The sequence below is a fragment of the Hippopotamus amphibius genome, chromosome 8 (assembly GCF_030028045.1).
Source record: "Hippopotamus amphibius kiboko isolate mHipAmp2 chromosome 8, mHipAmp2.hap2, whole genome shotgun sequence".
Lineage (NCBI taxonomy): Eukaryota > Metazoa > Chordata > Mammalia > Artiodactyla > Hippopotamidae > Hippopotamus > Hippopotamus amphibius.
Window position 1 is genome coordinate 111,962,307 of NC_080193.1, and position 27,641 is coordinate 111,989,947.

General features: G+C 39.8%; 1 protein-coding gene across 8 annotated transcripts in view; it reads right to left on the reverse strand.

Moving 5' to 3' along the window:
* MYO1B (myosin IB) overlaps positions 1–27,641 on the reverse strand; it is a 182,898-nt gene that overhangs the window by 72,311 nt on the left and 82,946 nt on the right. For all 8 annotated transcript variants that reach the window (XM_057744587.1, XM_057744589.1, XM_057744586.1 and 5 more), the window contains 2 exons: positions 20,131–20,225; positions 3,799–3,903 (listed from right to left, as the gene is read on the reverse strand). In XM_057744587.1, the coding sequence (XP_057600570.1) occupies positions 3,799–3,903; positions 20,131–20,225 (200 nt within the window). The remainder of the gene's footprint in view (positions 1–3,798; positions 3,904–20,130; positions 20,226–27,641) is intronic.

A 27,641-nucleotide genomic window follows, 5' to 3' on the forward strand; every position in this document is an offset into this window, starting at 1 on the left:
ACGACATTTCTTACCAGAAAACTTCCATAGAAACTACTTAACACGAGTCTTAATAAGCTCCCAAAGCTTCCATGTCTTCTCATAAGTTCATAGAAAGAGTCATTCCTATGATTCATGGAATTTTCGTCAAGTAATACTGTAAACTTAATTTTGTCTAATTCAACACCTTTTAACTGTTTTGACAGCAGCCAACCGAATGGCTTAGCAAGCAGGGCTTCTGTGCTCTTCTTCCATGACTCACAGTGAATAAGGTTATTTTAGAGATAACTACTCAACATTACCAAAGGTTTTGTGAAACTCAATGATGAGATTTCCAGGTGGAAAAAGGCAAGAGAAACTTCAAACTGTTTAACTTCGAAATAAAAGCTATTTAAATATGATTAGATATATAACTCTGAAATACAGAAAGAGTAAGAGACTTGGAAACGTCATTTCCAATAAGCTAAGAATTTTTTCATTAGTTTATGTCCATCGGACCTAAGTGAACCTTTCCAGATAAAAAAAAAAAAAAATCAGCCCACAATGTAAAATCCAAGTGTGTCCCAATCTTGGCTGCTTCAAGGAACCAGAATCTCCCACAGGAGGCCCTTTCAAACGAGAGCACATAAGAAACCATGGATGACACTGCCTCAGCCACAGAATGCTCCGGTGTGACAAAGGTATCTCAGTGTCATAAGGTAAAATGACGGTTTCATCAAGCTTGTGCACAAGATGGGAGCCAATTAATCTGGGCCTTGGTAGTAGAGGATTAAGTGGAATAAATGTAAGTCATATAAGCAGAGGGGATGCCTGCTTGATGCTCTGAAGCCTAGCAGCGCACCTCAAACTTTAACGTGTAAACCAATCACCTGAGGATCTTGCTCAAGTGCACACCTTGGTTCAATGAGTCTAGGCATGGCATGAAATTCTGCTTTTCTACCAATACCCTCCCACCCCACCCTGAGGCTGTTACTGGCCTCCACGGGCCACACCGCAGCCAGCAAGGACTGCAGGGTGATGCACTATGACGCCTGCGAACAGAAATGAGTCTTTGGATTAGGAGGCCTCCACAACTTCATTAAATTAAACAGAGGGAAGAAGATTAGAGTAACAAGAGCTCACATGATTAACGATGGCTAAAAGCTGGTCCAAGTTTTGAAAGTGATCACCTGATCAAGGTACAGAACACTCACTGGATATTTAGCAGCCAAACCTGCTGCATTATATTTCATGTTAGCTGGTATTTTTACGGTTTTGATTGTAAAAAAAAAAAAGTTGGTTCCTGCTTTAAGACAAAATTTACAAAGTCAACATAGGGCTAGTTCTTTGATTCAGAGATTCCACTTGGAATGGTATGGTTTCATAGGTCCCTGATACCAAATGCTCTCAATAGAAAATCAGTTGTTATATTAAATAAGGAAACCCACACATGGGAAACACAAAATAGGATGCTTACTGAAGAGGTTCACATCCTTATCCCACATCCACCACCAGCTAAAAGGCTTTAATAAATGCAACCTTGACAAAGGTGAGTGTTGACCTAGCCATCATGAAGCCCATGACATTTTTCGTGTTTTCATAGGCTAGATCTTTGTGGTGGGTGTGAATATGCAGGGATGCCAAATTAACTAATGTGCACAGCCCCGAAGTCCAGCACAAGATGCTGACACATAAAGGAGAGTTTATTGTGGCTTGAAGGTCAAGGGCAAGTGAAGGAATTGCTTCAAAAAAACTTTTTTCAGGGCGCCATTTGCAAGCCATAAACCATCTTTTCATCAAACAAATCTGAGTTGCACATTACTAAACACAGCCCTAAACACTAAAGTCTTTTATTGTGAGCCACAGAATCAAAAACAAGTGTTCCATTATAGAACACTTGAGACACATTCCTCAATTGTTTTTTTTAAGTTCATTGTTCTAAATGTTCATTTACAGTAGCAGCTCCAGTTAAAAAGTAAAGCATTCCCATAAAAGATAATACATGCCCACAGTAGACATTTCTTCCATTTCCCGCACTGCGGCCTGGTTTCAAATACCATTGAATAAAGGGCCAGATTCTAATCACAGATGCAAGCTATAGCATTCCACAGTGCTTCTCCTTTAGATCACAGCATTCCTAAAATAAGCATCTACAGAAATGTAACACATGGATAGCACCTAACTCAAAAGCAAAAGACCGTAAACAAAAAGTCAAAGATTGGAATAATAAGATGAAGATACAGCACTTCCTATAATAGCTTTGTTAAGGTACTGAAGGCAAAGACAGATCAGTAACAATACAATAGGTGTTTTGGCCTCTGCTTCTCAAAAGCAAAGAAAGTATTGTCATGAGTTTTATTTCACTATCTGGGGGATAAAGATGCACGGTGTGTCCTTGTAATAAAGTAGAAGGAGGGACTAGGCCTGAGAAACAAAGACAATGGGCAGGGTTCTGTTCCTCCACACTGGGGGTCGGGGGTCCTCCCCCCACAAAGCAGCTCTGATTTAATCCACGTTAAATCTTGACCTTCCGTGACGTTGAACCAAACTACTCTTTGAGACCAGGGATTCTGCTCAGGGGTAGTCTTCGATCCCCACAGGGGACATCTGGCATTGTCTGGAGACATCTTCAATGGTAACAACCGGAGGCAGGGGTGCTACTGGCACCCAGCAGGTAGAGGCCAGAGATGCTGCTAGACATCCTACAACACACAGGAGAGCCCTCCAGAGCAAAGACTTATCCAGTCCAAAACGTCAGCAGCACCCAGGTCGAGAAACCCACTCTACCCCAGCGGCTGTGTTAAATGACAACACAGGCACGCTTACGATATAAAGCAACTCAAAGGGCTTCCCATCAATAGAGAAAGGTTTTCATTTACTGTTTCCAACATAAGGATGGTTTATACGGATGGTTTAGGCCCACCTCCGTTGCAGAAGGGGACTCATCTCTGGCTTTGTTTTCTGATGTTATTATGAACTAAATATTTGTGTCGTCCCCCCACCCCAATTCATATTTTGAAGCTCTAACCCCCCAAAGTAATGGTATTTGGAGATGGGGCCTCTGGGAGGTAATTAGATGAGGTCATGAGCCAGCCCCCACCAGCCCATCATCCCCCTCCCCCTCCCACATACACACACAGAGACGAGGTCAGGTGAGCACAGGGCAAGATGGCAGCCGCCTACAAGCCAAGGGGCTTCAGAAGAAAACCTACCTTGCCAGCAGGTGACCTTAGACTCCTGAACCTCCAGAAGTGTGAGGAAAGAGATTTCTGTTGTTTAAGCCACCTAGTCTATGGTACTTTGTTATGGCCGTCCAAGGTGACTAACACAGATGGCCAACCACAGAATCTGAGCTCAAAAGGCAGGTTTAGGCTTTCTGTAACCCTGAAAAAACTGATCCTTAAATGTTTCTCTGGCATAGCCCTGGTTTCCCTGACGACAGAAATCACCAGCCACGGGTGTTATCCTGAATTAACGGTAAAATAGCACTGCCTTCCCATTGCTCTTTTCCATCAAGTTTCTCCTAGCAGTCAAGTCAAATGCAAATATCAGCTGATTATTATTGAGCAAAATGTTAAGTAATTCAAATAAAAATTGAAAGAGAAAAAAGTGATTTCCAGTGGGAGAGCTCCTGTGACATGAGTCAAGTGTTTCCTCCTTCAAGTGTGTGAAGCCCAGAGCTCCTAGGATGCCGCTACCTTGCTCAGCAGGTCTGGGCCTGACTCTCCCCCTCCCTCTGCCCTCCCAGCCCATCTCCCAACACACCAGGTGCCTGAAGTGCCCTGAAAACTGGATTTACCGTTCGAGTCACACTGACCCAATACACACAGAAAATCCTACCTTCCAGGACTGGGTTGGACTGTAAAAGCTGTTCTTTGACTTGATTAACTTCTGCTCCTTTTCCACAAACAGCTGCTACATACGACATAACAAGCTTGCTGGCCTCTGTGGATGAAAACAAGCCATATTAATAAATTAAGCAGAATTTTTTTTTTTTTTTTAAATTTTCGGGTGGAGAGATTTGGAGGAGAACATCCACTAATAGGGTTTCCAAATGCCTTCGCTCCTGGGAGCAAATAATGTTTTGGAAACCTTTTAAAATATTCACGCTTTCTATTCAGACATGTCAATGATTCAGACAGGAATCGTGCATAAAGGTTATCACTGGGTTGCTAAAAAACTGCCTGAGTAAACATAGCCAACAAAATCTCAGGACTATCTTCTTAAAGCAATCATTTCTTAAAAAAACTAAAAACAGAACTACTATATGTTCCAGCAATCCCACTCCTGGGCATATATCCGGAGAAACCATAATTTGAAAACATACATGTTCATTGCAGCACCATTTACAACAGCCAAGACACGGAAGCAACCTAAGCGTCCACTGACAGATGAATTCATAAAGAAGATGTGCTATATACAAACCATGGAATACTACTCAGCCATAAAAAGAATGAAATAATGCCATTTGCAGCAACATGGATGGACCTAGAGATTATTATACTGAACAAGTCAGGCAAAGACAAATATCATATGATATCACTTGCATGTGGAATCAAAAAAAAAAAAAAACCAACACAAATGAACTTACAAAATAGAAAAAGACTCACACACACAGAAAACAAACTATGGTTACCAAAAAGGGAAAGGGAGGGGAGGGATAAATTAGGAATTTGGGAGCAACAGATACACACTGCTCTATATAAAATAGATAAACAACAAGACCTACTGTACAGCACAGGGAACTACACTCAATATTTTGTAACAACCTATATGGGAAAAGAATCTGAAAAAGAAGAGATGTATGTATGTGTATGTGTGTGTGTGTGTGTGTATATATATATAAACTGAATCACTTTGCTGTACATCCAAAATTAACAAAACACTGTAAATCAACTATACTTTAATAAAAAATAAATTTTTTAAAAAAGCAATTGTTTATATATAATTACTATATTATACATAGGTGATTTAAGCAAAAATTAACTTGATAACCTGGGTGTCTTTACCAAATGTATTTTTAAAATTTAAAAGAACTGCCCATCCTCAAAAAATATTTCTGAAATCAAATTGGTTTGCTTACAATCAGATTAAATTACTCTTCAAATTGATTAAAAACCTAAGCAACTAATCTTAAGGATTTGAATACAAGAAATACAGACCCCCCCCCCCCCCCCCCCCCAGCACACCTTACAGCTGTAAGGTTGCACTTGTAGAAAGCTCCCTGCTAAAAGCAGCAGGCCACTGGAGGCACACGAAGAATTCTTAGCTCAAACTGGTAAGATGGGCCAAATTTGGTTTTATCCTTCCCCTTTTAGTACATGTCTCCTCTCAGCATCTGCTTCTAAGAACCTGATCCTTTTAATACTGAGTTCCAAAGAATGATAATAGATATTCAGGGGAAATGAAGTCCAAAGTCAAATGAATCTGGGGCCACAGCGAGTTAGATGAAGTAACATAGGTATCCTTTTTCAATGGCTTCTTAGAGAAGCATGTGCATTGTGGAACCCTAGAAGAAGACTGAGAATGCACCATTTTCCAAACTTATCTGCCACAGAATCTGCTTCTCATTCAACTATCCGAGTTCTAATGCTCCATAATCAGGATCTGGGAAATACTCTACTATTAAATGTCAGCAGAATAAAACCTGGGCCCACGTCTGGGCGGTCAAGGCAAGAAAAACCAATCTCCCCAAATCTTGCTTTCTTGCAAGTTCTTTGCTCTGGTGCCACTGTCCGAGGGCAGGAAAGCCTTGCCCACGTGGGAGTGGCAGTACCCCTGCCTATGGGTGTCTCATGGATTGTGGTGGGATACTAGGCACTTCTTCAATGGCTGGAGTTAAATCTGCCTCCAGTTTGCTTTCTGGGTAACGAGAATGCATCCAAATAGATTCTCTGGTGGTCTGTGATGGCTGATTTCTGCTGTCTCCTTTTAAAGACCGTAACTGAGAAACATCTGTCTTTTCATCCTTGCTATACCCTCCCCTCCAAAGGGCACTGTCCTTTAACATATCCTCCATTGTGTAAAGTTCCTGAACTACATTTTCCAGTGTTCTCAGGGTTTAACTATCTAAACACTGGTGAACTGCATAGACACACTCCTGTTGCTCTGTCAGGCTGACCTGGCCTCAGTCATGCACAAAGACTTTGTACACTATTACCTTTCATTTGACTTCTTGGTGCCACATTTCCCTCTACCCAGCAGTCCACACTGGAAGTCTTCTTCTGTCACTTTGGGATGCTTTGTTTCTAGGCTCCCTGGCTTTCAAAGTCAGGTGAAGCTGCCCTCCCAGCAAATTCCTGACATCTTGTGCTATCTGGTCTCCAACTGTGGGCCAACTCTCCTGAACGGCCCACACATTCTAACCCTACAGTCTGGCCTCTGAAACAACCCACCTCCAGGCTTTCTTTCTCATCATCCTTTCTCAGCAGCATTCCTTGCTCCCCATCCCCACCTACACTCTCACATGTATTATGTATATTCTTCTTCCTTGACTTGCATTTCCAGTCTTTCTACCCATTACACTATTAGAAGAGTGGAAGCATTTACAGGCAAAATAACTGCTGCAGATAGTGGCGTGCATGCGCACGCGCGCGCACACACACACACACACATATTTCAGATGAAAAGGAAGGTTTCCTTTTAGGTAAACTGACAAGAAATATTAAAAGTCCAGGCCAGGCTATTTTGCTTAGTCCAGTGATTATGAACCTCACTGCAGCCAAACCTCAAGCCTCAGATACACGGCTACATCCAGTTCTCTGGCAATCCTGTCTGGTCCAGGATGGACACCAAAGACAAACTGCTTTGTGTGTATGTGTGTGGGAGCTGGGGGTGGCGGTGATCAACCAAAAAGGAGAACTTTTTGGTGGCTGCTAGAATTGATTTGACCTCTCAGAGACCTTTTAATGGCCTGAACTAAATGGCATCAAGTTCTTTTAGGGTCAAATCTATTTAAAAATGGTGCCAGGAGCAGATCTATTGGAATTTGGGTTGGACTTACATCATATGGCTATTAAATTGTATGTAAACCCATAATATCTACTGAGATACAAAGATGGTTAACTTAAATTGAAATTAGGAATCAGTTTTATTAACTTTAAAATACATTTAAGTAATTCAAATATAATTTTTAAATATCCTTCAAAGATCCTTCTTTCCAAGTTGTTAAAAAGTTTTTATGCTCAGATTCTTAGCTACCTTCAGGAATTCTATTACCAGGCTCATTTTAATGATTCATTTTTGGAAGTTGGGATGAAGGGTAATTTTCTCCAAAGTCTCATTGTCTAAAAGAGACAACTCTTATTATTTTTTCCAGACATAATTCTTGATCTTTAACTTATGCAGTTTATGAGACAGTCACTACTTTAGAGAAAATAAGTAAACCCATAAGGACAAGTTGCAAGGTCCAATGTAGTTTAGAGGACTGTTTTCATTATATTTCACCATGCTGGACACAAGAAATAATAGTTATCTCATGAGGCTTTCTGCTTCATTTCCTTTGGCTCTTCTGTGCTAAAGTTCAAGTAAATTTGAATCTTTATTGAGATGTTTACATATTTATCCAAATCGAAACTTTATGTAATAATCTCTATGAATGAAGAATATTGTATTTCTGAGGAGAAGCAAGAATTGAATTATCATCCCCGTCCATACTGCAAAGCCTAGTTTTTGAATCATGTTGACTCTCATAGGGCCCAACTAAGCATGACCTTGGCAAGCGCAGCACAAAATCATAGGCATTTTCCAAGGCAATGCTTTTGAGTAGACTGAATACATTAATCCCGTAATCATACTCTCAGTGACAATGTCTTGCAATGTTTGCTGTAAAAATATAAAAGGATTCTATTTAGGACAAAAAGGTGTATTCTTCACATGTACTCAAAATTTTGAAAAGCACCACTGTTCTAGACATAAGAACACTGGCATTTAAAATTGGCAAATCATCCTAACAGCATGGCTTAGAACTCATTCATCATTTTCTCTAACTCACAGATACTTTACATATATAGATTTATGCACGTATACATCTTTGAATGTTAAATTTTAAAATGCATTGAGTCGGACAAACAAAATATGAAGTCTTCGAAGTCAAAATATCTTCTCACCAGAAGAGAGTAGACCATCTAAGGTTATCAGATTTCCTGCAGTAATAAACAAATGGCCTATAACAAAACATTTCTAGATCAAAATATCTAGACCAGAATTCATTTCTATAAAGAATGGAAAGTGGTTATAGATGACAGTTTATGATTCTGGGAATTTTAAATTCCTGTTAACATAAAAATGATAACTAATTTAACTCTGCATACTCTGGTACCTTGCACTGGGTTGTGAATAATATCTATTATATGTTATTACACAATTATGTAATATATAATCATATAAATTCATATACAATAATATTCTTTATGTAAGAAAATATTGTGAAACAGCAATCAGTGAATGAGAAGGGGAAAACAATGAAAGACATTTGTAATCATGAGGACAAAAAAATGGGAATCTCATGGGCAGATATCAAAACCTACGCATGTGGGCTTCCTAGGTGGCACAGTGGTTAAGAATCCACCTGCCAATGAGGGAACACGGGTTCGATCCCTGCTCCAGGAAGATCCCACATGCTGCGGAGCAACTAAGCCGGTGCGCCACAACTATTAAGCCTGCGCTTTAGAGCCCGTGAGCCACAACTACTGAACCCATGTGATGCAACTACTGAAGCCCACACGCCTAGAGCCCGTGCTCTGTAGCAAGAGAAGCCATGGCAATGAGGAGCCCGCGCACCACAACAAAGAGGGGCCCCCACTCACCACAACTAAAAGAAAGCCTGCGTACAGCAAAAAAGACCGAACACAGCCAATAAAATTAATTAATTAATTAATTAATTAAAAAGAAAAAAAACCTATGCGTGTAACTGAGCAGGCGCCACTTAGATTCAATCACTGTATCAGAAGAAAAAGGTAGGAATATAAGCATGGCTTATTCTGAGTTTTTTTTTTCAGAGCTAATACATTTATCCAGGAGTTAACAAGTATCTATGCATGCATTCATAGATACAAGTAATATCATATGTCACATACATATCATATAAACTATGTCATATATGTCATATAGCATAGAGAGAGCCATACATTTATACACACACAAATACTGATATATTTATCTACCTCTATAACTCTCTACCTCCTTGGTTAAGATACCCAAGTTTTTCTAAGGACTGTGCTTACACAGGCCTGGTGGTCCAGTGACCTAAAGAGTATGACTGCCTAAATCAAGCAAGCCATGTTTGTATACAATGAAACAAGGACTCTGCAACAGAGAACATGGTTTTCAGCAGTCCTGAGTCTGCAGTGCTGCAAAATCACCCAGCTACAGCTGCAGCACATCCAAACAGACCCGACAGGCAGCTGTGAACTGCCCCAATCGTGGTACCAAAAGCATGGGTCTTGCAATGAGAAACACAGCCTCTGTTCCAAGAGGAATCATGACTAGAAATGTTTTTATTGAAATACAACTATACTGTAAGCTACTTTGCTTCTGAAAGTTGGCCACAAATTCTCTGATAATTCACATACAACATGTGAGTCAGGACAGGCCTCTCTCACGTGAGGAAGAAACAAAACAAAGTTCATGACATTTTGGCCTTGAGCTTGCTTAGCTATTCTGCTTCCATGTGGGGATATTCAGTATTGTAAAACGCTCATGGATGTTTAGGCTAAAGTCAGTCACATCACTGTCGCTGACTGAGTCAGAAAACTATCACAGATGTAAAGCAGTAGAAGGTCATTTGGGGTTCAGAACCAAGGGTCTTAATGAGCAAGGCAGGCTTCATAACTCTTTCAGCAGATGGCTGCAGAGTTCCTAGAAACTGATGTAACTGTGAAATTAGAAACCAAATAATTTGTAATGCTTTCTTATATCAGGATCATCTTCTCAGGCCCACAGTTTACTCTGATGTCCTTGGAAAAATGCAGTTATGATGGTTCCCTCATGTTCTGCATCCCTGCCCCCGTCAGTGCTCGAATGGTCCTCCACAACTATTTGTATTCATGATAGTGAATTGTGATTTCACTGCCTAGAAATAGTTGGGCACTTTTATGAGGTATGATGAATTTTTTATTTAGCACAGCAGTAATGAATTAAATAGGACCCCAAAGGATTCAAAGAGTTCACGCCTCTCCCTGAGTGCCCACATTATACAACCCTACAGTGTAAGAGTGTCTCCAATATTTAAGACCAATAACATCATCATCTGTCAAGGGGGGTTTACAACCTCGTTAACTTAATTACTGCTTATAAAATAAGCCCTCTGATACTACATGGTGGTTCTCTACGTGCTGTTAAATAAAAACTCTCACTGAAAAGAGATACTGTATGTAAGTACCTAGCACATTCCAGGCCCTCAATAAATGTCAGTTCTCTTCTTTCATTCATTCACTAATATAAAAATGTTAATAACTATATGTACTCAAAAAAATGTTGGTGACTAAGATAACGTGATATTCCAAAAATGGCCTGGCATTCCTCTTCCGCACTGAACTGAGATGAAACCCTTTCTTGAAATTCCTCACACACTGCACTGGAATCTCTGTATAATTTTCCATCATTTCATTTTCCTGTAAGTAATCTCCATGAAAGAGACATTAAACAAAATAAAGTCTATGTTTTACTCAAAACTATAATGACAATTAAACCCTTAATATAATTTGAAACAATTTCTGTACCACTGCTTTCAAAAAGAAAGAAGAGTAGAAAAGGATGGGAACAAGTAAGTAAAACACTAAACGTCTCTATGTAGACGGAGAGATAGGAGATGCTGTTGGGATCTATACATGAAAACAAAGTGCTGAGCAGCTACCAAAGAGTCTAGCTGAGTGGATATTTAAAAACAGCAGCTTTTTCACTGCCCAGCCCCAGGATTTTAGTGATAATGGACAAGTGAAGCATCTCCAGATCTAGAAAGCACAGTAGCTCAAAAATAGGACAAATGCTTCGAGTGACTTCTGGGCAGTGCTACTCAAAGTACGGTCCGAGGACCAGAACTACTCAAGAGCTGGTTGGCTCATGGACTGCTACTGATCTGTCTATACATGCGAGTAGGCTTTGAGAAGTTTCTGTAGCAATTTGGTAGTTTATTTTGTCTGTTAAAACTAAAACTAGAAATTTGGGAGTGAACCTTCTGTGTCTTATTTTTCTGGTATTGGGCAGCAGCAGACTGGGGGAGAGGGGAACCTAGTGCTTCCCAGTGGAAGGTCTGAGACGTACTGCTCCAGGGTGTCCGTGGTACCCTCCTCCAGCCTCTCGCCTGAAGCACCTGTAAACAGAGCTTCCTACCAGAGGAGGAGGTGATGGCCCTGTGAAGCAGCTGCCCATCCTTCAGCTTATGACAGAGGCAAAGGGGTCCTAGGAAGGACTAAACCCAGGGAAGATGACAGGATTTCACGCGGTGAATGGGACACAAACAAAGAGGACAAGTTACTGACTCGAAAAATAGAAGACGAGAAGAGAAAGAGAAGAGAAAAATACAGAAAGGAAGAGTGAACTCCATGTGCCACCAGATTTCCACCAGAGGAATAAGGTGTTTTTGTTTTTCTCAGAAAAGAATGAACGCCCTCCCTGTGAAACAGTAACAGCAACCTCCACTCAGTTTCTCAATAAAGAAGGTACACGGAATTTTGCTCCAGGAGGAAGCAGGGTGGTTTACAACTCTCTGAGAAGCAGGAGGTCGTATACTAACGCGGGCTCATGAGTGGATGTGCTGTCTTCTTGGAACATATGTTCCCAAGGAGATGAAGGACGGGCCCATACCAATCAAGCCAGTGACCACAACCCACTTCTGATGACTCACTCAGGAACAAAGTGAAAAAATAAGATACTCAAAAAAATATATCTTTAGACATGATGAAGAATGAGTAAAAATCTAAAAAAATTAATAGGCTTAGAAATATTTTCATCTCTTCCTCCCTTATGCTTTAAAAAAGGAAACATGAGAAATGAATAGGCTTGTAGATGCAGTCAAAGAGATTAATGTAGGGGTAGGTGGCACGAGATACATCACCAATACAAATGACTTTCTGTCAAGGGACACGTTTTTTAACTTGCCTTGCTACCATTTTCACTGGTTAACTCGGAAGAAAACAAGAAGCTGTATTGCTTCTAAGAATTAAATTCTGTTTCACAAGAATTGGTTAGTGACAGGGAAGGAACAAACACTTTCTCCCAAGATACCAATGTTTTCTTAAAGCTCCTACTGGAAAGGAAGGGTTCTAAACAGCCAAAGATTTCACAAATTTCTGAGTAAAGAGAGGTAAGAGCCTATACCCAGAGTTCAAATGAATGATCTAAAAAGGGATGGGAAACTCTATATAATGACAGTGGCTGCATACAATAAAAAGCAAGCCTTTTAATGAAAAGTAACAGGGGCTGCCATTAGAAGTGGGGAAAGCACGAGGGGAAGGTGCCGAAGAAGGTAGGGGCCAGATCAAGCAGAACCTTATGTAACAGGTCCACAGGGTTTGGCTTATATTTTAGTGCAATGGAAACTATTAAAAATTTTTATATGAAAAATATCTTGAGGCAAACAAAAATGGAAAAACAATATACCAAAACTGATGAGGTACAGCAAAAGTGTTCCAAGAGGAATTTTATAGCTATAAATGGATACATCAAGAATAAGGAAGATCTCAAAACAAAACAAAAAAAACCCAAAAACAAAAAAACCCTAATATTATACCTCAAAAAACTAGAAAAGCAAGACTTAAGCCCAACCTTAGCAGAAGATAGTTTTTTATCTTGTACCTTGTATAGGAGAGCAATAGAAAGGACTAACAAAATTAAAACTTGGTTCTTTGAAAAAATAAACCAAATTGGCAAAACTTTAGCTAGACTAACCCCAAGAAAAAAAGATAAAGGGCTCAAATAAATAAAATTATAAATGAAAGAGGAGACACTGAACAGATAGCACAGAAATAAAGGAACATAAGAGACTACTCTGAACAATTATTTACCAATAAATTAGAGAACCTAGAAGAAATGGAAGTTCCTAGAATCATGAAGAAACAGAAAATCTGAAGAGACCAATTACTACTAAGAAGATTAAATCAGTAATCAAAAACCTCCCAAAAAGAAAAGTCCAGGACCAGAACAGTCACAAACTCTTACATCACAAAGAAGAGGGAACACTTCCAAACTCATTTTACAAGGCCAGCATTACTCTGATACCAAAGCCAGATAAGGATACTACAAGAAATGAAAACTATAGGTCAGTATCCTTAATGAATATAAGGGCCAAAATTCTCAACAAAATACTAGCAAACTGATTTCAACAGCACATTAAAAGGGTCATATACCATAATCAAGTGGGATTCATCCTTGGGATGCAAGGATGGTCCAACATACGCAAATCAGTAAATGTGATACATCACATTTAATACATACATCACATCTTAATAGAATAAAAGATTAAAATCATATGATCATCTCAACAGATCCAGAAAAAGCATGTGACAAAATTCAACATCCTTTCATGATAAAAACTGTCAACAAATTAGATAAAGAAGGAATATATATCAACATAATAAAGACCATACATGACAAGCACAAAACTAACATGATACTCAGTGGTGAAAGGTTGAAAACTTTTCCTTTAAGGTCAGGAACAAGACAACTCTCTCTGCTCAACAAAAAAGAAATAAAAGGCATCAGAAACAGAAAGGAAGAAGTAAAACTGTCTCTGTTTACAGATGACAGGATCTTATATACAGAAGACTCAAAAGACTCCACCAAAAAGACTCTAAGAATTAATAAACTAATTTAGTAAAGTTGTAGGATACAAAATCAACATACAGAAATCAGTAGCATTTCTTCACACTAACAATAAACAATTTTAAAAAGCAACAAAGAAAACTATCCCATTCACAACAGCGACAAAAACAATAAAATACAGGAATAAATTTAACCAAGAGATGAAAGATACTGAAAATGGTAAGACATTGATGAAAGAAATTTAAGTGACACAAACAAATGGAAAGCTATTTCACATTCGTGAACAGGAAGAATTGATATTGTTAAAACATCCATACTATCCAAAGCCATCTGTAGATTCTATACAATTCCTATCAAAATTCCAATGGCATTTTTCACAGAAATGGAACAAACAATCCTAAAATTCAAATGGAAGCACAAAAGACCCCAAATAGCCAAAGCACTATTGGGAAAGAAGAACAAAGCTGGAGGCATCACACTCCCTGATTTCAAATTACACTACAAAGCTACAGTAATCAAAATAGTTATGATACTGGCATAAAAACAGACACACAGATGAATGAAACAGAGTCACGAGATCAGACATAACCCCATGCATATGCAGTCAACTAATATTTGACAAGGGAACCAAGAATATTCAATGGGGAAAAGGCAGTCTTTTTAATAAACGGTGTTGGGAAAACTGGATATACACATGCAGGAAAATGAAACTGACAAAAATGTATCACCACTCACAAAAATTAACTCAAAATGGATTAATGACTTAAATGTAAGACCTGAAACCATGAAAGTTCTAAAAGAAAACAGGGGAAAACTCTTAGACACTGGTCTTGGCAATGATTTTTTGGATATGACACCCAAAGCACAAACAACAAAAGCAAAAATAAATGAGTGGGATTATATCAGACTAAAAAGCTTCTGCAAAGCTTTTTAGAAACAATTAACAAAATGGAAAGGCAACCTACTGAATGGGAGAAAATATCTGTAAATAATATAACCAATAAGGCGTTAATATCCAAAATACATACATAGCTCATACAACTCAACCAGAAAAAACAAACAATCCAATTAAAAAATGGGCAGGAGACCTGAGTAGATATTTTTCCAAAGAACACATACAGATGGTCAACAGGCACATGAAAAGATGTTTGACATCATTATTCATCAGAGAAATGCAAATCAAAACCACACTGAGATATCACCTCACACTTATCAGAGTGGCTAATATCAAAAAAACACAAGAAGTAAGTGTTGGAGAGAATGTGCAGAAAAGGTAATTCTGATGCACTACTGGTGGGAATGTAAATTGGTACAGCCACTATGGAAAACAATACGGAGGCTCCTCAAAAAATTAAAAATAGAACTACCATATGACCCAGCAATACTGCTTCTGGGTATATATCCAAAGTAAATAAAATTACTATGTTGAAGAGATATCTGCACTCCCATGTTCACTGAGGCATTATTTACAATAGTAAAGAAATGGAAACAAGTAAGTGGCTATCAATGGATGAATGAATAAAGAAAATGTGGTGTGTGTATATATATATACAATTGAATATCGTTCAGTCAAAAAAAAGGAAATCCTGCCATTTGTGACAACATGGATGAACTATGAAGGCATTATACTGACTGAAATAAGTCAGAGAAAGACAAATACTGTATGATCTCACATAAGGAATCTAAAAAAAACAAACTCATAGAAACAAAGAGTAGATTGCCGGTTTGGGAAAGAGGAGGGGGAAATGGAGATAGGTGAAAGTGGTCAAAAGGTACAAACTTCCAGTTATAAGATGAAGTTCTAGGGATCTAATATACAGCATGGCAACTACAATTAACACTGTATTGTACACTTAAAAGTTGCTAAGAGGAACTCCCTGGTGATCCAGTGGTTAGGACTCTGTACTTCCATTGCAGGGGGCATGGGTTCGATCCCTAGTCAGGAAACTAAGATCTTGCATGCTGCTCAGGGCGACTTAAAAGAGAAAAAAAAAAAAAAGTTGCTAAGAGAGTAGATCTTAAAAGTTCTCACTACACATACACACAAAAAAGGTAACTCGAAAAAAAAATTTTTTAACAGGCCAAGGGTTTGATCCAGTTTTCAGTTTTACAAATCATTCTGGTGTCTGTGAAAAAAAACTGTAGGCAAGCATAGCAGGAAAAGAAGAGACCTGTTAGATACTGCTACAAACAGTCCTCAAAAGAAACAATGGCTGGTGGCTTGGTCTAATTAGAGTCTTCATGTGGATACAAAGAAAAGAGCTTGGCATGAGATATATTCTAGGGTTGACAGGATTAGAAAATGGAGTTCATGTGGACGATGCAGGGAAAGAAAATATCAAGGATGACTCCAACATTTCTAGCTTGAGAAATGAGGTTGATGGGTGCTCCCATTTATTGAGACCAGGAAGTCTGGGTAGGTAGGTAAAATCAAGAGTTCGGTTTGGGGCATGCTTATTTAGTTTGAGATGCCTCTGAGAGACTCACATAGACATGTCAAGCAGGTATTGGATGTATAAACTGAGAGATGAGGTAAGAGGTACTGACTGGAGTATACAGTTTAGGAGACAAAAACATAATCTGAGACTAGTGACCCACCTAAAGAGAGAATATAGAAAGATATGGAAATATGATCCAGAACTAAGCAAAACAAGAAGTTAACTTTTTTTTTCTTTTTGGCCATGCCTTGAGGTTTATGGGATTTTAGTTCCCAGACCAGGGATCCAATCTGGGCTCTCAGCAGTGAGAGCTCAGAGGCCTGACGAGTGGACTGCCAGGGAATTCCCCCACATTAACTTCTAGTAAATTAACTATATTTCAATTTTCAGTTGTCAGGATCAGTCTTTGTCCTGGTCCTATTCAGTATTTTTGTCAATTTCTTAAATTAAGACACAGAAGCAGGCTCAGGTTGGGGGATGGTATTTATTCAATCATTCAAATATGTGGTGATTGCCTAATAGGTCCCTGGCATTAAGTCAGGCTATAGGGACACAAGGTGAAGATAACATAATCCCTGCCTTAAAGAGACGTCAGAGGCTGGGTTTAAAAAAATGTTACCAACAAGGGCAATGGGTTTAATGGCACTCAAAAAGAATCATGTTCAAAGTATGAAGATATTCGATGACTGGTGATGACCTAGAGGGGTGGGATAGGGAGGGTGGGAGGGAGGCTCAAGAGGAGGGGATATGGGGATATATGTATAAACATAGCTAATTCACTTTGTTGTACAGCCGAAACTAGCACAACAGTGTAAAGCAATTATACTCCAATAAAGAGCTGGAAAAAAAAAAAAAGGATGAAGATATAGCTTAGCATAGTGGGTAAAAATGGACAAATGGACTAAATGTGTTCCCCCGAATTTCATATGTTGAAACAGCCTCCAAGATGGGGCTTTTGGCAGGTAATTACGTTTAGATGAGGACATGAGGGTGGGATCTCAGTGACGGGATTAATGTCCTTATAAGTGGAAGAAAGACCAGAGCTTGCTTGAGGTCACTTTTAAACTCTCCCCTCCCATGTGAGGACACAGAGAGAAGGTCCTCCTTCACCAGGTACCTTGAATGGACTTCCCAGCTTCCAGAACCATGAGAAATAAATGTCTGTTATTTAAATCACTCAGTCTCTGGTGTTTTGTTGCAGCAGCCTGAGCTAAGACAAGTGGGGTCTCTAGAGCTAGCTATCTACCTGAATTCAAAATCTCAGCTCTGCCACTTACTCACTGTGTAAGTTTAAGCAAGTTGTTTAAGCTTTCTGTGGCTCAATTTCCCCATCACAAAAATGGGGGTAAGAAGAATACTTATCTCATATGTGTAATATGCTAACCACAATGCCTTACACGTGGTAAGTGCTCATGGAAGTTAGCTACTATTATTAGCATCCAACGGCATGGCGGTGGTTCTACGGGAGGGGACAGATCATAAAGAAAAGTTTCTACATGTAAGCTTAAAATAACCTTGTTGAACAATACCGGGTTGAGAAAGTCCGACCTAACAGAAGTTAACATACAAAAAACGTATAATATCTTGCTTGATGAAAAGACCAATATGAGTCAATACACGTACTACATTAACAGAAGTCTAGTACCCACATTAAAAGGGTAATAGTTTCACCATAACCAGAAGCGAACTTTAAATATTCTGTTTACTTCTTGGGATGTAATTTTATAAAGCATACTGACAAACTGGGGTGATTCCAGAATATGACCACGACAGTGAGGAATGTGAGAATGAGATTTGATCCTCCTGTTCTATGTACACATAAGCACCCGTGTAAGTGTACTCCTCACTTAATGTTCACTACACTTCACTGCATTTAATGTTTTGTATATAAACTGTATGTATACATATATAGTGTAGAGCTACTGTTTATCGCCTACACCAGACCATAAACTTGATAAGGACAGGAATGGTGTCTGGCTCACAAATGTACTACTAGTACCTACTACAGTACCTTTCACCTAATAGGTACTCAGGAATTATTTCCCTGATGAATGAATAAATGAATGTGTATAAGACGAGAGATTCGCAGATGCAGAGAATGGACTGGAGAACTCGAGGTGTGGGAGGGGGCAGGGGGTGAAGGGGAAACTGAGACGAAGCGAGAGAGTAGCACAGACATATATATACTACCAACTGTAAAATAGTCAGTGGGAAGTTGTATGGCGGGGGGAGTCCAACTCGAGGATGGAAGATGCCTTGGAGGACTGGGGCGGGGAGGGTGGGGGGGACGCGAGGGGGGGGAGTCAAGGAAGGGAGGGAATACGGGGATATGTGTATAAAAACAGATGATTGAACCTGGTGTACCCCCCCCCAAAAAAAAAATTAAAAAAAAAAAAAAAAAAAAAAGACGAGAGATTTTTGAAGAAAAGGGAATTTTAGCCCTAGGAAGATATGATGGATGACGTCAAATAATTAAGTGACTGTCCTGTAGAAGAGAAAGTAGACTAATTTGATAGGGTTCCAGACTACAGAGTTAAGACAAATATAAAGAGGCAGAATTCAACTCTAGGTAAGGAAGATATTTTCGTTAGCCAAACCTGTGTGACAAAGTCCACAGCCCGCCTTACAAAGCAGTGAGCCCTCCATTACTACAAAGGAGTTTGGCTGTCCCTGGGGAGGACCCTACACTAGATGATCTATAACTAAGATCCCTTCCAATTATATGAGACTATGCTCTCTGTCATCTTAAATTCTTACATGCCACTATTTTCCCCTCCATTTCTGCCCATCCAGAGCCTAGAACCTGCACAACCTTGCAAAGAAACAGTGCACTATGTCTCCAAAGGCTCCAGGCAGGGAGCTGGACATGCTTATCTAACCATTCTTTCTCCAGCTACTCTGAGGGGTAGGCAGGAAGTACTCCTTAAGGAAGTGGAGGAATAAATAGGGATAGAAGGAAAAGCCATTTCAGGGCAGATAGGGAGACTTCACAGGCACACATTTAAGGGCTGATGAACAAATGGATTCAGTCCGTTGACTGAAATACCCACAGGGGATCCTCTTTTCCTGATCATCAGGAAATCAAAGTTATTAATCTGATAACTAAGTAGCCAAGCAAAGTGGAAACATTTAAATCCCACTTTGGCAAACTAGCAGAAATTACCAACGATCAGAGTCTTATCTATAAAACAAGAACATCTTACAGATGAAACAGTTATGAAAAAACCATGCTCCTCTTTCATGGACTCATCAGGTCCATCAAAGAAACCCACTGACAACAGTAGTTCTAACCTATCCAAGTTTGGACTCAGAAAGCACAGCTCTTTTAAATCTTCTCCAGGTAGCTGGGCACCATGTGTAAAATCACTTTCTCACTCAAGACAATCAATCACACAAATTGCTTCTATTAAAAGCACAAGAAAAAAAAAGCGCAATCCCTCCATATGAGGGGTTGCTTTATGGGGAGGTTGCCAGCCTGTCTAAAAATATATACAAAAATCTCAATTCTTCAGGCTTCAGAGGAAGACTTTTCTAGAGTGAAATCCAGCATTTTCCTGGTGCCCTCCCTCACTTTCTAGCAGAGACAGACTGTGGCTGTGGCCTCCCCAAACCCAAATCATCTGGCATTCCTTAGGGAAGTGGTGAGACCTCACAGACCTTGGTGTCTTGGAGGAAAGATAATGGAGGAAAGGTAAAAGACCTTGAAGTACTCAGGAACTGCAACAGAAAGGTCTAGAATCCAGAAACAGACACCCACATTGGCTGGAACCCCTTTGATAGGTGCCTGTTTCCTCATATGAGAGATGAGGCAAGTCCTTCCGGGAGAACATCCCATGAGTCTAATCGCTAGCCGTCCTGCACAGGAGCCCTGTGAGCTTCACGCAAATGAGGCTCCACCTGCCTGCTGTGCTGTCGTCATTCCGCTCCGCGTTTACCTTCTAGAGGAGAAAGTAAGGTTGTCCGGTGGCCTTACCTGTTTTTCCTGCTCCGCTTTCCCCAGTAATCAGAATACACTGGTCTTTATCTTGATCTCTTAGGGATCTGTATGCTTCATCTGACAGGGCGAAGCTGCAGGGGATAATGGGAAAAAAGTCCTTAAAATTCAGCTCATTATTATGTGTTTATCAGATATAACTACAGGCTCTTTAAAGGGCCACGGATATGCTTTAGATAGAAAGCTGAGATAACACAGTTTACTTCCTTCAAATACTTAAAGTAAATAAATAAAGCTATCCATTCTTTGTAGCCCATGTTACCTTCTCCTGTGCATTTGCTCTTAACTAAAATGATACTGATGTATTGTACTGTAAAGATATGCTTTATTTAACCCACATGCTATATTTATGGCTCATTTTATTAAAAGCCGGGCAATTCAGAGAACCAAGGAAAAAAATTTTACATCACATGTCCACAACTGGATAATGCCGATATTTCCAGGGCATTACACTGGAGTTTTGAAACAATGAGGGAAAAAAAATTTCAAACATTAGAAAAATGTTATCAAATACCAAATAGCTGATGTTACCATCACTAAGCTAATTATGGAACTACTGCCTTCACAAACAAGATGGTTGAAACTGTCAGGTCCACCAGAGGCAGGTGGCACTATAGGTTTGCCATAGTTCTTGTCCAGTCCTGGGCCCCTTAGGATGACAAAGGGCCCCCGATCAAGAAAGCCCTCATGTTGACCTTCCCCTCCTCAAAATTTACTAACAACGTAAATTTTGCCCCCTCTAATTAACTGAAAAATAATTTTGACAATATGATACTGTACTTAAAATAGGTAAAGCTCCTCTTCTAATTCACTTATCAACAAGTACTTATTGAGTCTACCTTATGTGACGTACATGCTAGGAATGTAGAGGAGAGAGATACAAATAGAAAATAGATAAGCACAAGGGAGAAAATACGTGCAAAACGTTGCAGAACCAGACCTCAAGGGGATAGGGGTTGGAGTAGGAGTATCTTAAGAGGTGGAAAAACAGGCCTAAAGAATTCCTTAGCAAGACAAAGGGCTTTTAGGCAAAAACAAAGGCCAAAATATCCAAGAGGTGGGGTAAGGAGAATAAATAGTTGGTGCTGGTGAAAGGCAAAGCCAGAGGAGAGATGGGCAGACTCCAAATCAGGAGAGCAGAGAGGATGGGAGCCACCCAGCGGGACTGTAAACAGGGAGGGACAGGATCAGATAGGAATCAGAGTACTTAGAGCTAGAAATAGCAACATTTACCCTGTACCAGCATGGTCCCCAGGCCCTTCATCCTACAACTATGAATAAATTATTATTAATTGCATTTTCAAATGATGAAATCGTGGCACAAAGCAAAGACAGAACTTGCCAAGGTCACGCTGGCAGTGTGCTCTTGACCACTGGGACACACCACCTCCGTGTTCTGGACAGATCACAGAACCAGAGGAGTGCATGAAAGTGAGACCAATCTGGAGGCAAGTAGCCCGGTGAAGGGCTGGGATACAGGAAGACCAGACCATGGAGGGCCTTTCAATCACCAACTTTGGCTTTTCTTCAGAAAATGTGTGGAACCATTAACAATGAAAATGTACTAAGCACCTTCAATGTGCCAGGAGCCGAATGAAGGATTCTCCCGTTCATAACCAGATTTCATCCTTACAACAGCTCTGCGAAGTGAATGTTATTTGTGTCCTTAAAGAAAAAGGATCCAATGAGACTGAGAGGTGACATGACATGTCCAAGACCAGGACAGTCATAACTTGAACCCAGAAATCCTGTGTATCACATTCTTCCCCTCTCCTCACATCTTCTTATGAGTATCCGTGACCTTATCCTCCGGCGGGACCAATGTGAGGCCCCAAAGAGTCACCATAAGCCTTATTTGTAACCATCACATCCGTGACTCCAATGCCTTGCACAAAGTATACTCATTTGTTGAATTAACATATAAATAAAAGAAGGGGACTTTTGAGTAAGAGCTTCCTTTAGTTTGTGTATGTGAACAACGTACAATGATCTCTTTCTGACCAGCATGTCTTCCTCACCCTCAAGTTCCTTCAGCCAGCCCCTAAGTACCCAGTGCCTTGCTTATCCCCCAAGGTCACTCAGTGGCCTCATCCCTCTCTGGTGTTCCTGATTCTCTGAGGAGGAAGCACGCATCCCGCTCTGTGCACCTCTGCATACCTGGACAGTGGACAAAACAGTGAATCCCGGAGGCAGAAGGCATCCTGGATGCACAGGAGTCCCTGGGTCCCAGGCCCTTAACTTACTACCTACAGGATCTCGAGCAAGTCCCTCACCCTGGCTGAGTTTTCTTCAGGTACAAATGAAAAATGCAGCCACGTACTTCAGCTTAGAGGATTAAGTATATCTACATGAAAGCACTTTAAAAGCGATCAAGTCCTGAATAAACATCCAATGTCTTTCTGTATTATAATTCGTTATGCAGACACCTTCTTATCCCTTATCAGAGTGTAAGCTCCTGGTGGTACAGCCTTTCTGTGTAACTCATCTTTGTGCATCCCACGGAGCTATGGACATAAGACATCATCTATACCAAAATATGAATGAATGAAGACGTGGATCCTCTCAAGTACTGACAAAGTCCCTCCTCAACTGAGCTCCGTAAAGGGTGGTAAACAGGAAACTCATGTCTTCTGTGACCTTCACGCAGGGAAGGAAAGCTTTACTTGAATTTCTTATTAGCCTTCCTCACTCTCACTCCTCCCACCTCCAGACAATAGTTCAGCAATGCCACTGTCATTTTCATCATTGGCAAGAAATGCATGTTACGGCAAATATACAAATGAACTTTTCCAACCATATATATTCACTGACCTTTTTTCATGGGTTAACACAGGCCTTTTCCCATGCTCCTAGGACTGCAGGTTAGCTTCATATATTATACTATTACTAGATCCCAAATGATGCAAAATGACTTCTAACTTGAATAACTACATATGATTGTGCGTGCACATATATATGCGTGCATGCACACACACACATACAAGGCTTGAGAGGATCACCAAATGACCCTGGCATGGGTTTATCTCAAGTCAAAACACCTAGGTTAAACACTTGCTTTTCTCTTGTCTATCCAGACAGAATACTTAACTGTTGTCCCCCAAACGGGGCTTGATTCACCTAATGGGGAGTATATTTTAATTTAAGATAAAGGCTAAAAAGGATAGTTATTCTGTCAGGACTCTGGAGAGTCACTGATTTCAAACTATCAGGAAAATTTACCAATTAAAGTAGTTAAGCACTGGGAAAATTGGCCTGGCCTACTGGCACACTCATCTCAAACAGAGCATAAATGTCATCATACTTATTCTGTATATACACAGATCTCGACTTCACTTAAAAATGACAAAGGGGCAGGCCCTGAAGGACACCAGCTCCCCTCCCAATCTTGTTCTCTTTCTCTCTGGCAATGCTTCCCTCTTTCTTTCTTTTTGTGTACCCATCACCAGAGCCAACATGTATAACTAAACTGAAACCACATGCCAGTCTTCCCAACCACTCCATAATTAAGGAACTTAAATAAATCTTTAGAGAAGTTTTTACTTAAAACCAGTTGTGACCCATATGCTTCACATTATTTTGTGAGCATGTCAGCACTGCGATTTACCACACACGAAAATGAATGGTTTATGGCATCCTAATGACGACAACATAAAGGGCAAACGTGGTTTCCATCCCACCACATCAAGAGCAGGGATTCATCCACTTGGTCTGTCCTCCAGTTGAGTTCTAAGAATAGCAACGGCCTGACGTTTGAATGCAAGCCCCCCCTTCATTTCCAGATCAGCTAAACGGCTGTTCTCTGAAAGCCAAACCTTGCCCAACACCAAACATGTCCACTACACGTTTGCAAACAGCTGTAACTATCGTTTTTAGGTTTTGGAAGCTTGGTTTGGGGCTCATCTGCTATGTTCTGTCAGAGCAGAAGGTTGGGCTGTAGGGTCAAAATTATGCAGTCGGTATTTATGTTCCTTCGCCACCTTATTTTTGTTCAGGATGTTAATCTCCACCGTGGTCCTGCTTTCGTGGGCATCGAGCGTGATGGCAGGGCTTCTTTCCCCGAACTCTAAGCTTTCCACCCTGCCATTTCCTTTCTAGGTTTCTCTGACCTACTGTACAAAGCAGAAAAGATGATGTGGCACCAAACACATCACCCTCCACCACCTAAGGCTTACGTTCCCCCAAGCAGACCCCTGCTTTTCAGTCCCTCTGGCTCTCCTCTAGTGAGGTGCTTGAGGAATCATTCTCTAAAGCAGTCTAATCCACACTGAGGACTTACAGTTCATCATCTCCACTAGCCAAAGTGCTTAACAGAACAAATTTTGTCTTAGGAAGCTTTCCTGAACTTAGATAGATAGCTGTTTCTACCTCTCTGTTTCTGTCTTCTTCTACAAGAGCTCTCAAAACGGCATTCCCTTTCATTCAATTCTGAATCCTAGAATACCTTCAAATCACACTAGGGAAATTCTGCTTCTGAATTTAACCCTCTTAAAATAGCTCTGTCTCAAAATTCTCATCCACATTGAGATCTGCAAATCTCAGCTATTTCTCTCCTTTCTAGCTCTGGTTCAGCCCTAAAAACGGTGTGCTTCTAAAATTAAGCAACAAAAAAGTGTTTTTTAAAAAATTCCTAACCTCTAAGTGTGCCACCAATTCCTAACTTCATACTGAACCCAATTAAGGGCTAAGGTAGTCCACAGCAAGGACGTGGAAGAGAAGGAAAAGGAGAAAGGGAATTACGTGTGGTGTGTTTTGCACAGTAACCTTGACGTCTGTTTGCTTATTTGCTTGTTTGTTTTTTAAAGAGAGGCACAATGCAGGCCTTCCTTGTAAACTACTGTTGCAGATATCTGTACATCTATAATTGTCTCATATTCTTAATTCGGAAACATTCACTCACTTGAAAAATATCACCCTGTTAAATCAGCATTATGCCCTTCCACGAAACATTCATTCTATCACATCTTAAGGGAAAACGTCAGGGAAAATAAGTTTTTATACTTATTTGTTACAAGTTACTATAACGTTTTTATCCTGGAAAGCTTTACTGCATCCTTGTCCTATGCCAGTACAGGCATACCTCATTTTAATATGCTTCTCTTTAGTACACTTCCCAGATACTGTGTTTTTTACAAACTGAAGGTTTGTGGCAACCCGCATCAAGACAGTCTGTTGGCAGCATTTTTCCAACAGCATTTGCTCACTTTCATGTCTCTGTGTCACATTTTGGTAATTCTCACAATATTTCAAACTTTTTCATTATTATTACATTTGTTATGGTGACCTGTGATCCGTGATCTTTGATGTTACTATTACAACTATCTTGTTTCGTATTTTTTATTTAATGTATGCATATTGTTTTTTTAAACACATACTGCCATTGCACACTTTTTTGATAGACTACCATTTGGTGTAAACATAACCTTTACATGCACTGGGAAACCAAGTAGTTCGTGTGACTTGCTTTATTGAGATATTCGCTTTATTGGGGTGGTCTGGAACCGAAGCCACACTATCTCCAAGGTGTGCCTGTACAAGCACGGTAAATTAACATATTCACAACAATACAGTTATTTCCTACACAACCACAACAGGTAAGCATTCCTAACAATCCAAGCCTCAGAGCAAGAGAAGATAGAGAACAAAAGTAAGCCTCACTTCAAGATAGCAGTGGACATATGTACACTATGAGGTAAAAAGGGAAGATTATGAAAACAAACATTAAGAACAGAAATGAGGGAGACAGATGTAAATGGACCTAAATGGTTGCAAGGTTTCTGTACTTTACATAAAGCGGTTCAATATTAATTCTACCTGGATCTTGAAAACTTAATGATATATTTTATACCATGAACATTCACAATATACTAACACAAAGAGGTATAAAATAACAGAAGAACTAAAATGGAATTCTAAAAAAATTTCAAACTATCCAAAAGAAGGCAAGAAAAAAAGAACGAAAACAGAAGAAAGAAATAGAAAGTAAATGACTGAATGGTAAACCTAAATTCAACCATATCAATAATCACACTAAGTGTTAAAGGACAAAATACTCCAATTAAAAGGCACAGTTAAAATGGATATAAAAGCAAAACCCAATTATATGCTTCCTATAGGAGTCATACCCAAAATATGAAGACATAGGCTAAAAGGACATAAGATGGAAAAAGATATACCATGCCAAAACAACTGACCCAAAAAAAAAAAAAAAAAAAAAGTCCACTGCACTTATCTTTTCTCTTTTTACATCTAAGCTCAGAGGTTCCTAGTTGCCATCTCAATAAAAAGAAAGATGCTAATGCCATGGCATGACATATGGCAGAGTAAAGGTGAGACTTAATTATCTCTAAAAATTATCTACAATCATTTTCCTAAGAATATTTTATCAATATTTACTTTTCTAAGTTCATATGCATTCTTATATGCTAAACATAATTATAATAGTTACATTGCTTTCTTTTGGCTACATAATTGGAAAAGGCTTGTTTCTATTAGGTACAAAACAGAAATCTCATCAAGGATGAATCATTTTAAGATGCCATCTGTTCTGAAGTGACAACAGTTAAGGCATCAAATAAAGCGCAAAAGTCAGGTTTTAAAATAAGACATGACAAACAGGCACAAAAAGTTTCTTTTTCCTCTAGAATTACACAAGCTTTCAAAAAACAGACTCCACAGTATTTCTGCGAAATTTCATAGACTGCCTGAGTCAACCTCATTGTACACTAGGTCTCTCATTAGTTTTTAATGGGTCACTCAAAAATACTTTCTGGACAGTCAAATATAACCACTAAAGGGACAAAAACCAAAGCATTTGAATGTTTGGTGTACATAAAATGGTTCACATGTGTTATAACGATTTAAGGAATAACAGAAATCCCTATGTAATTAGACAAGAAATTCTTCTCCCTCAGTATTAGAATTTACAAACAAAGCTCGTTATTTCACCAGTTCACGTGCTAGTTATGGAATATAATCCAAAACAAACAGCAAAGAGCACTTAAGGGATATCTTCTTTCAAGATTTCAGAAATTTTATTTGCAATCCTCTTGTGATGAAGCAGCTTTGGGGCACACACATTCTCCCAACCCCATGGGCCCGACCATTATCAGAATCATAATGGAGTTCCTCAGGTCTACCCAGGCCGGGGACAGCCTGCTGAGTGTCCCTAGACGGAGCAAACACCTTCCTTCTCCTGGAGATGGATGGGACGGTGGACTGGGCCAAGGCATCACTCTTTTTCAAAGGTGGACTGCAAAAGTCAGGTATTGAAGACATGCATTAGGAAGTAGATAAGAGGTTTAAAAAGACTAAATTAGGTCAGGAAGGAAGAGGACTAGATTTAAGATATGAAGGCAGCGAGGAGGAAACATCTGCTTTCAGGGCCTGGAAGCTGCTCTTTGGAATTCAGCGGTAATCCCTTTGCTGCTGAGGACTTCCTTCTGCAAATGGTGCCCTGAGCATGAGAGGCCACAGGGGAGAGCCCTCCACAG